This window comes from Scyliorhinus torazame, chromosome 14, assembly GCF_047496885.1.
Source record: "Scyliorhinus torazame isolate Kashiwa2021f chromosome 14, sScyTor2.1, whole genome shotgun sequence".
NCBI classification, from domain to species: Eukaryota; Metazoa; Chordata; class Chondrichthyes; order Carcharhiniformes; family Scyliorhinidae; genus Scyliorhinus; species Scyliorhinus torazame.
Genome location: NC_092720.1, coordinates 102,747,810 through 102,763,277, shown reverse-complemented (window position 1 = coordinate 102,763,277; position 15,468 = coordinate 102,747,810). Strand labels below are relative to the sequence as shown.

The 15,468-nt window shown below is 46.2% G+C and overlaps 1 protein-coding gene across 1 annotated transcript in view; it reads left to right on the top strand.

The window, feature by feature from the left end:
* LOC140389919 (retinol-binding protein 2-like) overlaps nt 1-15,468 on the top strand; it is a 44,914-nt gene that overhangs the window by 17,141 nt on the left and 12,305 nt on the right. Inside the window, exon 2 of the mRNA XM_072474563.1 lies at nt 9,574-9,752. Within this exon, the coding sequence (XP_072330664.1) occupies nt 9,574-9,752 (179 nt within the window). The remainder of the gene's footprint in view (nt 1-9,573; nt 9,753-15,468) is intronic.

Below are 15,468 nucleotides of genomic sequence, written 5' to 3'. Positions count from 1 at the left end.
CTGAATGTCATGGCCCTGGCCTATCATCTGCATCAGCTCTGGGGGAACCTTATCCAGAGGCCCAGCATCTGACTGGGACCCAGCTGAGACCTGGGATCCAGCAGTCCTCCAATTGCAGACTCTCTTGGATGTTCCTGCCTCCACCTAATGTGCATCAGAAACTGTGTGGTGCTCACCAGATTGTGTCCCAGGGGTCTGTCCACTAATGTCACCCACTGAGGAGTGTGTCTTTGTGCTGGTGGAAGGTGCAGTTAAAGCTGTGACTCTTCAATGGTGACTTCCATGGAGCTCAATAGATGGCGATCCTGCAAGTTAATGGGCATGTAGTCAGTGAGAGGGAGAGATCATTTTGTATGACATGAACTACTCACTTGAGACAGGTCATCTGGGTGAAGGAGCAGTGGATCCTTACCTCTGAGGTGCAGGACAACCTCGCTGTTGGTGATTGCTCTCTCCTCGGTCAACCCTGCGATCTCCAGGGCCCTTTCCTCAAAGAGGGTGAGGACTCAGATCTCTGGCATTCAGCCCACTGTCTTACCGCTTTTCTGCTTATGATGGGCTATCTTCTCCTGCGGGGCAAAGAGCCACATGCTTGATGTGTTGACGGGGGGGGGGGGGGATTTTACAGCAAGTGGAATGTGTGGGCATCGCACCGGGACATGAAGGGGTTGTGCTGGTGGGTACCAGTGGGCTCAGACGAGCAAGCACAAAGATGTGATGTGAGGAGGGTGCAAAGTGTCAGCCAGTGATTTACGTGGGGGGAACGTTTGGGAATTTGAGGGGAGGCAGGTGGAATGATGTCAGGAGAGAGGTGGTAACTTATCCTTGCAGGTCGGTGAAGGTTGTTGGTCTTTTTCTGACACTTCCAATATCAGCAATGTGTAAATTGATTATCTCCAACAATTATGGAATTAAAAGGAATGCTTACTTCTGCACAGTCATTGGATATCCTAAGAATTGCAACACTTTTTCAGCTGTTGGATTTCAGTGCTTAGTTACCTTGATGTTAGCTTTCCAGGAATCTTACTTTTAGTACAATTGATATATACACAAGCTGCACAATCAACAACATGAACATGGGAACATTGGAATAGGAGTAGGCCAAGTAATGATATGTATATTGACTGGGACATAAAGAGTTAACAAGTTAATGCTTATGATTCTTACCACTAGAGGGAACCACAGAACAGTCATGTGACTGGGGGATTCTGGAATTGGATTAGATGATTAGGAGTTAAGAGTTGGGAGAGGGCAGTTGTATACATGAGAGTTCTGTAAGTTAGAGACAGCATAGTTTTATACAATAACCTTCTACTTTAGGAATGTGAACGAATCTTTGTAGTGTATTAATTTATGGTTTTGTTCGTGAACAAAACTTTGTGTTCTTTATTCAACACTATGCATCCGAGCCACCCAGGTAAAGCAGAATAGAGAATACAACAGGCCTTTCAGCTCGTCAAGTTTACTCCACTATTGTTTATGATCATAGCTGATTGGACACTTCAATGCCTTTTACACAGACTGGCCACATAACCCTTGATATTATTGTTGATCAGAAATCTATCAATCTCTACCTTAAACATACTCAATGACTGAGCTTCCACAGCCCTTTGGGGTAGAGAATCCCAAAGATCCACAACCCTCTGTGGGAAGAAATTTCTCCCCATCTCGGTCCTAAGTGGGAACCCCCTTATTTTGATATTGTGCCCCTGGTCCTGCCCCCATATTCTAGAATATGAAAATATGCGTATAAAAAAAAAGCTTGACCAATTCACAAAATCCAGTCGGCGGTAAAATAATTTTGTGTCTGCTGGGATTTACTTGGTATGCAAAACTTCTTTCACAATTGATTGACGATAAGCTTGTTTAACCTTCAAGAAAGTATGCTATTTACATGTCTGTAGCTATTCGCTATTTACATCAATGAGTCACTGATAATCCAGAATTATAGTATTCCCTTCAATCTTCACTTAAAATACCACAAAACAATTTGCATTTATATTGTGCATTTAAAATAGTATGATATCCCAAAACACAATTGAAGTGTTAGAACATACAGTGCAGAAGGAGGCCATTTGGCCCCATCGAGTTTGCACCGGTACCCACTTAAGCCCTCACTTCCACCCTATCCCCATAACCCATTAACCTCTCTGGACACTCAGGGCAGTTTATCATGGCCAATCCACCTAACCTGCACATCTTTGGACTATGGGAGGAAACCGGAGCACCCGGAGGAAACCCACACAGACACGGGGAGAATGTGCAGACTCCGCACAGACAGTGACTCAGCAGGGAATCGAACCTGGGACCCTGGCGCTGTGAAGTCACAGTGTTAACCACCATGCTACTGTGCTGTTATGAAACAAACTTTGACACACAACCACTTAGGGAGATAACGAAAGAGTTCATCGTACGGTAACTTTACAGAAGGGGAGAGATGTAGAGAAGTGGGCAGCACGGTAGCATTGTGGGTAGCACAATTGCTTCACAGCTCCAGGGTCCCAGGTTCGATTCCGGCTTGGGTCACTGTCTGTGTGGAGTCTGCACATCCCTCCCCGTGTGTGCGTGGGTTTCCTCCGGGTGCTCCGGTTTCCTCCCACAGTCCAAAGATGTGCAGGTTAGGTGGATTGGCTATGCTAAATTGCCCTTCGTGTCCAAAATTGCCCTTAGTGTTGGGTGGGGTTACTGGGTTATGGGGATAGGGTGGAGGTGTTGACCTTGGGTGGGGTGCTCTTCCCAAGAGCCAGTACAGACTCGATGGGCCGAATGGCCTCCTTCTGCACTGTAAATTCTCTGATCTATGATAAGCTTAGGAATGGAACTGTAAAACTTAGAGCCTAGGCAAACAGCTCATATTTATAAGTTGCAATGACAGCTAAAGGCATGGTGTGCTTTGATGGGGTGATTAAATTTGGGAGTGCGCAAGAGTCCAGAATTGGAGGACTGCAGATATCTTAAGAGGGTTGTGGGGCTGAAGAGATAAGGAGAGATGAGGAATTTAAACTTAGGGATGAGAATTGTAAAATCGAAGCTTTGGCAAACCAATGTATGTCAGAGATCACGGGGTGATGGGTGAGTGGAACCTGGTGTGAGTTAGGATGTGGGCAGCAGAGTTTTGGATGAGTTCAAGGTTTTGCAGGGTGGAAAATGGAAGGGGGGAAAGATGGAATAGTCAAGACTAGCGGTCGCACCAGCAAGGATGAAGGTTTCAGCAGTGAATTTCTGAACAACATGTTCTACATCTATTTACATATAATTTAAATAGTATTCAGTTTTTAAAATTAAAGCAAAGAACAAAGCACAATTCAGCACAGGAACAGGTCCTTCGGCGCTCTAAGCCTGTACCGGTCATGATACCAACCTTTGCCAAAACCCTCAGCACTTCCTTGTGCTGTATCCCTCTATACCCATCCTATCCATGTGTTTGTCAAGATGCCTTTTGAATGCTGTTAATGTATCTGCTTCCAAAACCTCCCCTGGCAATGCGTTCCAGGAACTCACCACCCTCTGCACAAAAGCAATGGGAATCCACCATGAAAAAAGATGGTTTTGAAAGGAAATTTGGCATCTTGGCCTCAGTCAAAGGGGCTCTTACTCTTCTGAATCAGTACTGGTACCAACCTAAGGAAGCTGGGTTGAAATTGGCAGTAATCTAGCCAACAATGGTCATCTGATTTTGGAGTCAGTTTAATTTCTCTGTGTCAGTATGATCAGAGCAATAGGTTGACTGCTATCAGTGAGTCTCTCAGTTTCTCATTTATGGCAATGTAAATGTAGAATCTGATGGATGCATGGTAGGATATAAAGAAAGAGATTCATTAAATTACAGTACTAAACTGCCACATCTCGAAGGGTCGCCCTCTCCATTCTGCACCTAGACCGGGGTTTTTAATTTGTGGAGCCTTCCCTGTTTAGGGGGAAGCTCCGCTCCAATTACAGGGGTAGTTCATACTCATTGTGAGTTAATGGGAACCGGATGGTGCACACCCCCTATTTCCCAGGGGGTCAGAACAGTACGTTTACACTCAAAGATAGGAAATCTTGTGAATTAAACCTCATTATTAAAAAATATTCTTTTGTCTTTCTTTGGAAACAGTTTAATCAATAAGTATTGAAGCTATCTTGTTGATAGTTTTGTCTGTTATTCCTCCGCCTCTTTATCTAGAGGGGCAAGCTCCTATATGAGTATATTTCTATGTGTGGCAGTCACCTCTTTTGCCTCTGCATTATTCACAGTGTGGCTCTAATCAAGCTGCTTGACCATGGCTAGTGGCCAAGTTTGATCCTGCCCTTGCTCATTGTTTTCAACAATGGGGCAACACGGTAGCAAAGTGGTTAGCACAGTTGCTTCACAACTCCAGGGTCCCAGGTTCGATTCCCGGCTTGGGTCACTGTCTGTGGGGAGTCTGCACCTTCTCCCCGTGTCTGCGTGGGTTTCCTCTGGGTGCTCCGGTTTCCTCCCACAGTCCAAAGATGTGCAGGTTAGGCGGATTGGCCATGCTAAATTGCCCTTAGTGTCCAAAAAGGTTAGGTGGGGTTACTGGATTCCGGGGATAGGGTGGAGGCATGGGCTTAAAGTGGGTGCTCTTCCCAAGGGCTGGTGCAGACTCGATCCTTCTGCACTGTAAATTCTATCATCAATAACATGGGTCACTTTCAGTGAAACTCCTGGTTCATATATGCCCCTCTCCAGTCTAGGATCATTGGGACCAATTGTAGCACTTTAACCACCATGTTGTGTGAGACCAGGCAATTCAGAACAGTTTGGAAATCACACCTGATATTTTCCTTACTGCTTGTGTCAGTTATGCCTTGCCTTTACCAACTGAACCACAGAATGGAATGTACTGTTTTGTTGACATGCTCATACAATCTTAATACTGTTTTCTGCTGCATCAGTGCTGTACTGACAACCATGCATCCAAATGTATATTTTATCAAAAAACATAAATACAAGAAGAACAGGGAATGCTGGAAAAGTGCAGCACATCTGGCAGCATTTGTAGGGGGCAGAAAACAGAGTTAATATTTTGAGTCCATTTGACTCTTCATCCGAACGAAAGAGAGGGAGGAGTACATTCGATATTAGATATTGAAGTGGAGCTCTGAGAGATTGCAACACCATGTAGCAACTTTAAGAACAAAAGACAAATGGCCATGAGGGGGCCGGAGGCTTATTGAATTGAGACAATAAATATATGGGATATTTTTTAAAAGGGTTTTAAGATGGAGGAGAAAGGTCACAGTCTAAAGTTGTTGAACCCAATGTTGAGCTGTAACGTGCCTAATCGGAAGATGAGATGCTGCTCCTCCAGTTTGTGTTAGGCTTCACGGAAGCATTGCAGCAGGCCAAGGACGAACATCTGGGCATGAGACCAAGTTGCTGAGTTAAAATGGTGAGCAACAGGAAATATAAATACAAGAAACATGGCATCGGCCATTGATAAGTAAATGGCATCTTTCTGTCTACGCTTAAAAAATTGTCCATTAGAAATAAACCACAGTGAAATGCTTCGGGGGGTATTCAAATTAAACAGGGAGAAAAATGGGTGGCTGAGAATCAGCAAAGTGATTCATGCAAAGTGTGCAGCAGGCAGCCAATGGGCTACTGCCCATTTGGCACATGCACCAAGGTTTAATACTTCGGATGTTCATACCATTACAGTGGGGGGTGGGTGGGGTTCAGTCTGAGTTTCATTCTTTGAGCCATATTTGTTTATTGAATTTATTGGAAGGAATCAGAGAAAACAATGAAAATGCAAACTTTAATTTGCCCATAGTTAGGGTAAGGTGGGAATCATCTTTTTATCCAATTTTCTGGCAGAATTCAAGAATCTTTATGGAAATGGTAAAATTAAACTCTTCAACCTCTGTAGAGTCCCTCGGAGCTTTACAGGGAAAATTCTGCTTGTCTGCAATTTTGTTGAAACCATATATTAATTACTTATAAACATATTTACTCTAAGTGCGAATTTGAGAAAGTTTCCTCCTTTACCTGCACAGTAGCATTGTGGATAGCACAATTGCTTCACAGCTCCAGGGTCCCAGGTTCGATTCCGGCTTGGGTCACTGTCTGTGCGGAGTCTGCACATCCTCCCCGTGTGTGCGTGGGTTTCCTCCGGGTGCACCGGTTTCCTCCCACAGTCCGAAGATGTGCAGGTTAGGTGGATTGGCCATGATAAATTGCCCTTAGTGTCCAAAATTGCCCTTAGTGTTGGGTGGGGTTACTGGGTTATGGGGATATGGTGGAGGTGTTGACCTTGGGTAGGGTGCTCTTTCCAAGAGCCGGTGCAGACTCGATGGGCTGAATGGCCTCCTTCTGCATTGTAAATTCTATGATTTTCTCCATCTGTAGAGTTAAAGAAAAATAACTGAATAGGAATGTTTCCTTATTTAGCACACCATAAAAACTTTCTCCTTTCCTATGTTGTTTTTAAAACAATTTCCAATTAAGGGCCAATTTAGTGTCGCCAGTCCACCTTTCCTACACATCTTTGGGTTGTGGGGCTGAAACCAATGCAGACATGGCGAGAATGTGCAAACCCCAAACAGACAGTGACCCGGGGCTGGGATCAAACCTATGGAGTAGCCCGCGGGCACCCCAAGGGAGGAAAAGGTGATGGTGCCTGTGCCGTTGACTCCCGCAGGGGAGGTGCTGGAACACCGCAGTGCCTCAGACTCCCGCCCCCTGCCCCTGACACATCTGGTGGGCAGTGGGCAGAACGGGGCGGCACCATGCATTAAACTATGTAGCCCATTGGACATGGTTGGGCAGGGGGAGTGCACTATGCTAACATGTCGGCCTTTCACCCCCTTCAGACAATCGATACTGGAATTCAACCAGAAATGTTGGCCTTCCTGCTAGTCGCTGCAGCCCTGGGGGATGCCCACCTGTCGCTCTGCTGCTCACTCCGCTGCTGCTGCTCCGCTGCTGCAGCTTCATCCTCCTCCTTGAGCAGCTCCAGCTCTAACACCTGCAGGGCATCCTTTGGCAGCCTTTGAAATGCAAATCTTCCATTCAATTTCACACAGCAAAACATTGCATTCAACAGTGATTGACAGTTTATTACTCTAGAGACAGGTGCATGGTGGATTGGTTATCCATCTTTCCCTTCACTTGAATGTATCTCAAGAACCCTGCTTTGATGCTTGCCACAATGTTTACATACACTCTTGCACTGATTGATAACTCCTCGCCACATCAAAAGCAGCTAGGTGTTTTCTACTGTGAAAAAAAGGAAGTGGAAGCACTTGGCTTGGAGGGTGGGTTGGGTCATCCTCATGTGTGTGCGCTGTGGGGATGGTGACCTATTATTCCCATGGTGCGGGCTGAGGTGCCCCTACTTGTCAGTGTGGGTAGGCAGGATTTGCATTGTGGGGGGAGGGTCCACCACTGGACATCAGTATTGGGTCGCCTGCTCAAAACAACGTGATCCAGTGAGCACTCCCCTATGTATAAATTAGCATGGTAGAGAAGAGAGGCTTGCACATGGGCGCCACTCCTCGTGCCAGCAGATACCAGTAGCTAATCTCCGCTGACGGAGGATTAGGTTCCAGAACGGAAAATCTAAAACCGAGAATCCAGGCGAACATGTTGGACCATCAGTGTGCGGATTCGCCATCATTCCTTCAGCAATCTAAGGAATTGTCTCAATGCCTCAGATGTGGGTTTTTTGGTCTATGAAACTGGTCTTTCTTGGTGACAAATGGAAGCTGCAGTTACAAAGCTTAAAATGAAGTGACGGTATTGGAGGCAAACAATCGCAGCAACAAAAGGGGCTGTTTAGCACAGGGCTAATTCGCTGGCTTTGAAAGCAGACCAAGGCAGCCCAGCAGCACAGTTCAATTCCCGTACCAGCCTCCCCGAACAGGCACCAGAATGTGGCAACTAGGGTTTTTTCACAGTAACTTCATTTGAAGTCTACTTGTGACAATAAGCGATTTTCATTTCATTTTTCATTTTTTCAACTTAGTTGGGGGTTATTGAATCATATCTGTTTGAAAACGAATTGACTCATTGAATACTTGAATAAGTCTTTTCCTGATTAATTTAAATACTCACAGTATAGCACAGTCATTTTGAACTTTATTTAAAGCGTACTAAACAATGGGTAAAATAAAATCTCATTGAAGTAACCAAGGCTGCCTTGAGAGACTTTTCTCTACTTAAGCCATGGATTTTAATATCTTTCATTTCACTGACAGCTGAACCAAAAGGGCTCATGTCTTATTCAGTTATGCTATAGAATTTCCTAATAATAAATGACAAGGTAGCCTCAGATTTTTGATCCCTGCCCAATTGTTAATTCCTGGCAGCATCCCATATTAACAAAGCGTGGCCAACTGGCACAAAAATCGATTAAAAGTTTAATAAAACTTCAACATAAACTGAAACTGCAGATTCTTTTTAATGTATGGAGAACAGTGACTCAAGGTTATTATTCATTCTTGGGGTTCGAATGACAGATATTTATATATCCAAGCTCCAATCATGAAACTTTACAGTGGTTCCATCAGATTCTTGCTTTGTACTCATTTCTGGATATCCTTTGTTCTACATCAGAAATACTTTTGAAATATTGGCCCCTTTTAGAGACAAGTAGTTTGAAAGTAGATTATAGGAGTGGCCGAATGAGGTGGCAACACGGTGGCGCATTGGTTAGCACTGCTGCCTGACAGCACCGAGGACCCGGGTTCGATTCTGGCCCAGGTCACTGTCCATGTAGAGTTTCACATTCTCCCTGTGTCTGTGTGGGTCTCACGCCCACAAACCAAAATGTTGTGCAGGGTAGGAGGACTGGCCACGCTAAATTGCCTCTTAATTGGAAAAAAATGAATTGCGTACTCAAAATTTTTTTTAAAAAAGAGTGGCTGAATGCTGGGAATTATCGTGGTCACTGGACACAAGCACTTATTCAGGAGAAAGGTAATCCTTAATTTACCATATTTATTAGTTATTGAAGCTGGAGTGGACCTTCCCATAGCTCACTGACAATTCTGCAGTAGCTTATTAAGCAGATGGTGACAGAAAGTTTCCATTATAGCCCAGAGGCACAAGATTCCAAATTATTATCTTTCATCTCGGCTACTAAGCATGATTGGATAATAAACCCTCATGACTTAAGTTGGTCGGTTTTCATTATTGACAGTTGGCTGATGACAGTCTTCAATATGGCATCAGCTATAGCGGAAACATTATAATGCCAGGCTGGGCAAAATTAATTCCTTTTTTAAAAAAATAGTCAGCTTGTTCGCAGGAACAAATACTAACTGCAATTTTCTAACTGTAACAGTAACATTACGCCCCATATAATACAGAAGAGATCTCAGTTGTGTAATAATGTTCTCACCAAATACAGTTCTGATCATTTCCCTCAAGCTTATCTCCCACAGTCCTGGAATGTCAGTTCTGTTTGTATGTATTGTCATATCACAGTGTATAAGGCTCTGATATAAGCTCTTCAACCTGACAACAAGACATAATATTTTAAGCAGACAGCAAGCTTAAATAAAACATAACAATTGAAGGTGTTGATTCCTCAAGTTAAGCTGACTCTCTTCTCTCCATTGCAGACACAGACTTTGCCACCAGGAAGATTGCAATTCATCTCAAGCAGACAAAAGAAATCAAACAGGAAGGAGACAAGTTTTTCACCAAAACTCTGAGTACCTTTAGAAACTACAATGTGGACTACACAATTGGGGAAGAATTCGAGGAGCACACAAAAAACCTAGATAATAGAATAGTCAAGGTATACAGAAAGATCATTTTTCCATGAGGATATTTTTGTGGCTATTTCCACACTTTTGTTATTTTCTTGGGTTGAGTTTTACTGGTGGCGTATTCCTTGCCATCCCATCCCTGTTGAAAAGTTGGTCGGCAACTGTGGTGGCCTTAATAAAGCCAGAGTGGGACTTCCACACCTCAGGGATAGGGAAACCCGCCCTCGAGAACTGCCCATCAGCTCTGTAGACACAGCAGTGCCAGAAGCAAGTACTGGCTGCCGCTAGGTCTACAGGTTGTCCCCAGGAAGGAAGAACGCAGATATTGGACTTGAAGGTAGATCTGGGCATTTTGGTTGGGGAGGGATTGGAGACCTCACAAAGTGGGGAGGAGGAGTGGGGTGCAAGCAGGTTTTAGAGACGGGGACAGACACAAGGGGATACCATCTTTGGGGGCATGCCCCCAATGGGCCGAGGGGATTACTCCAAAAGAGGTAGCACCCATTCCTTACCACCTTTACCAATGCACGTGAAACCTGCTGGGCTAGTTGCCTTCCTTCCACTTTCCCCAGTCGGTTATCTTATTGCAGAAGATATGGAACGAGGTCCTTAAGTGACCATTAATTGGTCAGGCAGGCAAGCTAACGTCTTACCTTGCCCCCCCCCCCGGTAATACGGGGGACCCTGCCGGCGGTGGGTGGGGAAGTTAGTGGACTGACAACTAGGTTTAATTTGCGTAACCATTTCCCCAACCCTCCCCCACTTTTAAGTATATCAATAAGGAGGGCAGGGGTTTGGGGGGGGGGGCCTAAAATTCGCTACCTTGTCTTTTTTTCTTCATTTGCTTGGCTTTACACCTTGCAGCTGAAAGTGGGGATGTGTGACCTGTTCCCAGCTGAACACTAATGTCTTTTGTTAAAATCAGGCTACATTACCAAACACTTATATTCAGTTCTATATTGCTCCCAAATGGATTACTCTTTTAAGACAAGAAATATCAAACTAGAACTTCAGAAGGTTTCATTTTATATTGACACACATTAATTACTTTGGGCGGGATTCTCCAACCTTCCGCGCCAGAATCGTGCCCAGCGCGGGGGCAGAGAATAGCCGTTCAGGCCGGAAATCCAGCACGACGGCGCTTCCGCAATTCTCCACGGACCCCCCAGTCGTGCGCGCGCGATCGACTCGGCGCCGGTCGGAGGCTGTTGGAACAGGCCCCCACGACAATTCTCCACGGTCAGCCAGCCGAACTCCCACCGGCGTGGTTTACATCTGGTACCACCTGGCGGGAGCTCGGACCCCGGCCGCAGTGGTGTCCTGGTGGGAAGCGGGGGGTATTTGACTCTAGGGGGGGGCTCAGCGGTGGCCAGGCCCGCAATCGGGGGCCACCGATCAGCGGACATCGCGATCTTCGCAGGACCTACCTTACGCCGGGCATGTCGACATGTTGCCACCGCCCGCGCCAAGGTGGGCCACCACGCGCATGCGCGGACCCGCGTGCGGCAGGCTTGCGCATGCACGGCTGCGCATTCTAAACTGTAGCGCTCTGCCGGCAACCAGAGCAGCGGGAAACATGCCGGGGCTCTGTTAGCCCCCTGGAAAACGGAGAATCACCCCGGACATTCGAGAAAAAAGTCTGGAGTGATTCTCGCCCGTTTTACATAGATACATAGAACATTACAGCGCAGTACAGGCCCTTCGGCCCTCGATGTTGCGCCGACCTGAGAAACCACTCTAAAGCCCATCTACACTATTCCCTTATCGTCCATATGTCTATCCAATGACCATTTGAATGCCCTTAGTGTTGGCGAGTCCACTACTGTTGCAGGCAGGACATTCCACACCCTTACTACTCTCCGAGTAAAGAATCTACATCTGACATCTGTCCTATATCTATCTCCCCTCAATTTAAAGCTATGTCCCCTCGTGCTAGACATCACCATCCGAGGAAAAAGGCTCTCACTGTCCACCCTGTCCAATCCTCTGATCATCTTGTATGCCTCAATTAAGTCACCTCTTAACCTTCTTCTCTCTAACAAAAACAGCCTCAAGTCCCTCAGCCTTTCCTCATAAGATCTTCCCTCCATACCAGGCAACATTCTGGTAAATCTCCTCTGCACCCTTTCCAATGCTTCCACATCCTTCCTATAATGCGGCGACCAGAATTGCACGCAATACTCCAAATGCGGCCGCACCAGAGTTTTGAACAGCTGCAACATGACCTCATGGCTCCGAAACTCAATCCCTCTACCAATAAAAGCTAATACACCGTATTCCTTCTTAACAACCGTCTCAACCTGGGTGGCAACTTTCAGGGATCTATGTACCTGGACACCGAGATCTCTGCTCATCCACACTGCCAAGAATCTTACCATTAGCCCAGTACTCTGTCTTCCTGTTATTCCTTCCAAAATGAATCACCTCACACTTTTCTGCATTAAACTCCATTTGCCACCTCTCATAAGCGTGCAGCTTATCTATGTCCCTCTGTAACTTGTAACATCCTTCCGCACTGTCCACAACTCCACCGACTTTAGTGCCATCTGCAAATTACTCACCCATCCTTCTAAGCCCTCCTCCAGGTCATTTATAAAAATGACAAACAGCAGTGGCCCCAAAACAGATCCTTGTGGTACACCACTAGTAACTGGACTCCAGTCTGAACATTTCCCATCAACCACCACCCTTTGTCTTCTTCCAGCTAGCCAATTTCTGATCCAAACTGCTAAATCACCCTGAATCTCACGCCTCCGTATTTTCTGCAGTAGCCTACCATGGGGAACCTTATCAAACGCTTTACTGAAATCCATATACACCACATCAACAGCTTTACCCTCATCCACCTGTTTGGTCACCTTCTCAAAGAACTCAATAAGGTTTGTGAGGCACGACCTACCCTTCACAAAACCTTGTTGACTAGCTCTAATCAAATTATTCCTTTCCAGATGATTATACATCCTATCTCTTACAAACCTTTCCAAGATTTTGCCCACAACAGAAGTAAGGCTCACTGGTCTATAGTTACCGGGGTTGTCTCTACTCCCCTTCTAGCTCAAGGGGACAACATTTGCTATCCTCCAGTCTTCTGGCACTATTCCTGCAGACAAAGATGACTTAAAGATCAAAGCCAAAGGCTCAACAATCTCCTCCCTAGCTTCCCAGAGAATTCTAGGATAAATCCCATCCAGCCCAGGGAACTTATCGATTTTCACACTTTCCAGAATTGCTAACACCTCCTCCTTATGAACCTCAAGCCCTTCTAGTCTAGTAGCCTGAATCTCAGTATTCTCCTCGACAACATTGTCTTTTTCCTGTGTGCAGCACGGTAGCATTGTGGATAGCACAATTGCTTCACAGCTCCAGGGTCCCAGGTTCGATTCCGGCTTGGTCACCATCTGTGCGGAGTCTGCACATCCTCCCCGTGTGCACGTGGGTTTCCTCCGGGTGCTCCGGTTTCCTCCCACAGTCCAAAGATGTGCAGGTTAGGTGGATTGGCCATGATAAATTGCCCTTTGTGTTGGGTGGGGTTACTGGGTTATGGGGATAGGGTGCTCTTTCCAAGAGCTGGTGCAGACTCGATGGCCCAAATGGCCTCCTTCTGCACTGTAAATTCTATGATTCAAATTCTATGAAATCCCATCCGGCCTAGGGGACTCATCTATTTTCACACTTTCCAGAATTGCTAACACCTCCTCCTTATGAACCTCAAGCCCTTCTAGTCTAGTAGCCTGAATCTCAGTATTCTCCTTGACAACATTGTCTTTTTCCTGTGTGAATACTGATGAAAAATATTCATTTAGCACCTCTCCTATCTCCTCGGACTCCAAGCACAACTTCCCACTACTGTCCTTGACTGGCCCTACTCTTACTCTAGTCATTTGTTTATTCCTGACATATCTATAGAAAGCTTCAGGGTTATTCTTGATCCTACCTGCCAAAGACTTCTCATGTCCCCTCCTGGCTCTTCTAGCTCTCTCTTTAGGTCCTTCCTAGCTAACTTGTAACTCTTGAACGCCCGAACTGAACCTTCATGTCTCATCTTTACATAAGCCTCCTTCTTCCTCTTGACAAGTTTTTCGACTGCTTTAGTAAACCACGGTTCCCTTGCTCGACCACTTCCTCCCTGCCTGACAGGTACATACTTATCAAGGACACGCAGTAGCTGTTCCTTGAACAAGCTCCACATTTCCATTGTGCCCACCCCCTGCAGTTTCTTTCCCCATCCTATGCATCCTAAGTCTTACCTAATCGCATCATAATTGCCTTTCCCCCAGCTATATCTCGTGCCCTGCGGTATATACCTATCCCTTTCCATCACTAAAGTAAACTTAATCGAATTGTGGTCGCTATCGGCAAAGTGCTCACCTACCTCCAAAACTAACACCTGTCCTGGTTCATTACCCAGTACCAAATCCAATATGGCCTCAGCTCTCATTGGCCTATCTACATACTGTGTCAGGAAACCCTCCTGCACACATAGGACAAAAACAGACCCATCTAAAGTACTCGAACTATAGCGTTTCCAGTCAATATTTGGAAAGTTAGAGTCCCCCATAACAACTACCCTGTTGCTTTCGCTCCTATCCAGAATCATCTTTGCAATCCTTTCCTCTACATCTCTGGAACTTTTCGGAGGCCTTTAGAAAATCCCTAACAGGGTGACCTCTCCTTTCCTGTTTCTAACCTCAGCCCATACTACCTCAGTAGACGAGTCCTCATCAAACGTCCTTTCTGCCACCGTAGTACTGTCCTTGACCAACAATGCCACCCCTCCCCCTCTTTTACCACCTTCCCTGAGCTTACTGAAATATCTAAACCCTGGCACCTGCAACAACCATTCCTGTCCCTGCTCTATCCATGTCTCCAAAATGGCCACAACATCGAAATCCCAGGTACCAACCCATGCCGCAAGTCCACCCACCTTATTCCGGATGCTCCTGGCACTGAAGAAGACACATTTTAAACCACCTTCCTGCCTGCCGGTACACTCCTGCAACTTTGAAACCTTACTCATGACCTCACTACTCTCAACCTCCTTTCTACTGGAGCTACAATTCAGGTTCCCAAGCCCCTGCTGAACTAGTTTAAACCCTCCCGGAGAGCATTAGCAAATTCCCCCCCCAGGATATTGGTACCCCTCTGGTCTAGGTGTAGACCATCCCATTTGTAGAGGTCCCACCGACCCCAGAATGAGCTCCAATTATCCAGAAATCTGAAACCCTCCCTCCTGCACCATCCCTGTTTTCCGGCGGGCGTGTGGACTTAGTCCCCAAAAGGCAGAATCCCGGCCTTTAACTAAACAAGTTCAACATAACATTGATGGGTATACGTTCTGTGCCCAGTGTGGGGCAGGCATTATTATAGTTGTACCAAGGGTGTAACAATAGAAGAGGATCCCAGATTTTTCAGCCTTTCGCCTCATGTAAGTGAAGATGAAAATCCCAACCTGGAGGAGGGTAAACATTTTTCTGACTCTCCTCCCTGCAGGACCTGGGAGTGGGAGGGTGCAGACAGTACCAAACACTGGACCCGGGGGGGGCAGGTGGGGCCACGCGGTGGGGTGGCGGGGAGGTGGGTGGGCAGTGGGTGGGCAGTGGCGGGTGGGCTGGGGGGTGGTTGAAGTGGAGGTTGAAAGGGTGAGAAGGATGGTCACCTTCTGTTACCATCCGACCAGCAACAAGGAGGCTGGGGTGAGGGCGGAAGGTTGGTGAGGTGTCATTTTTAGGGTTCAGTACCACAAAA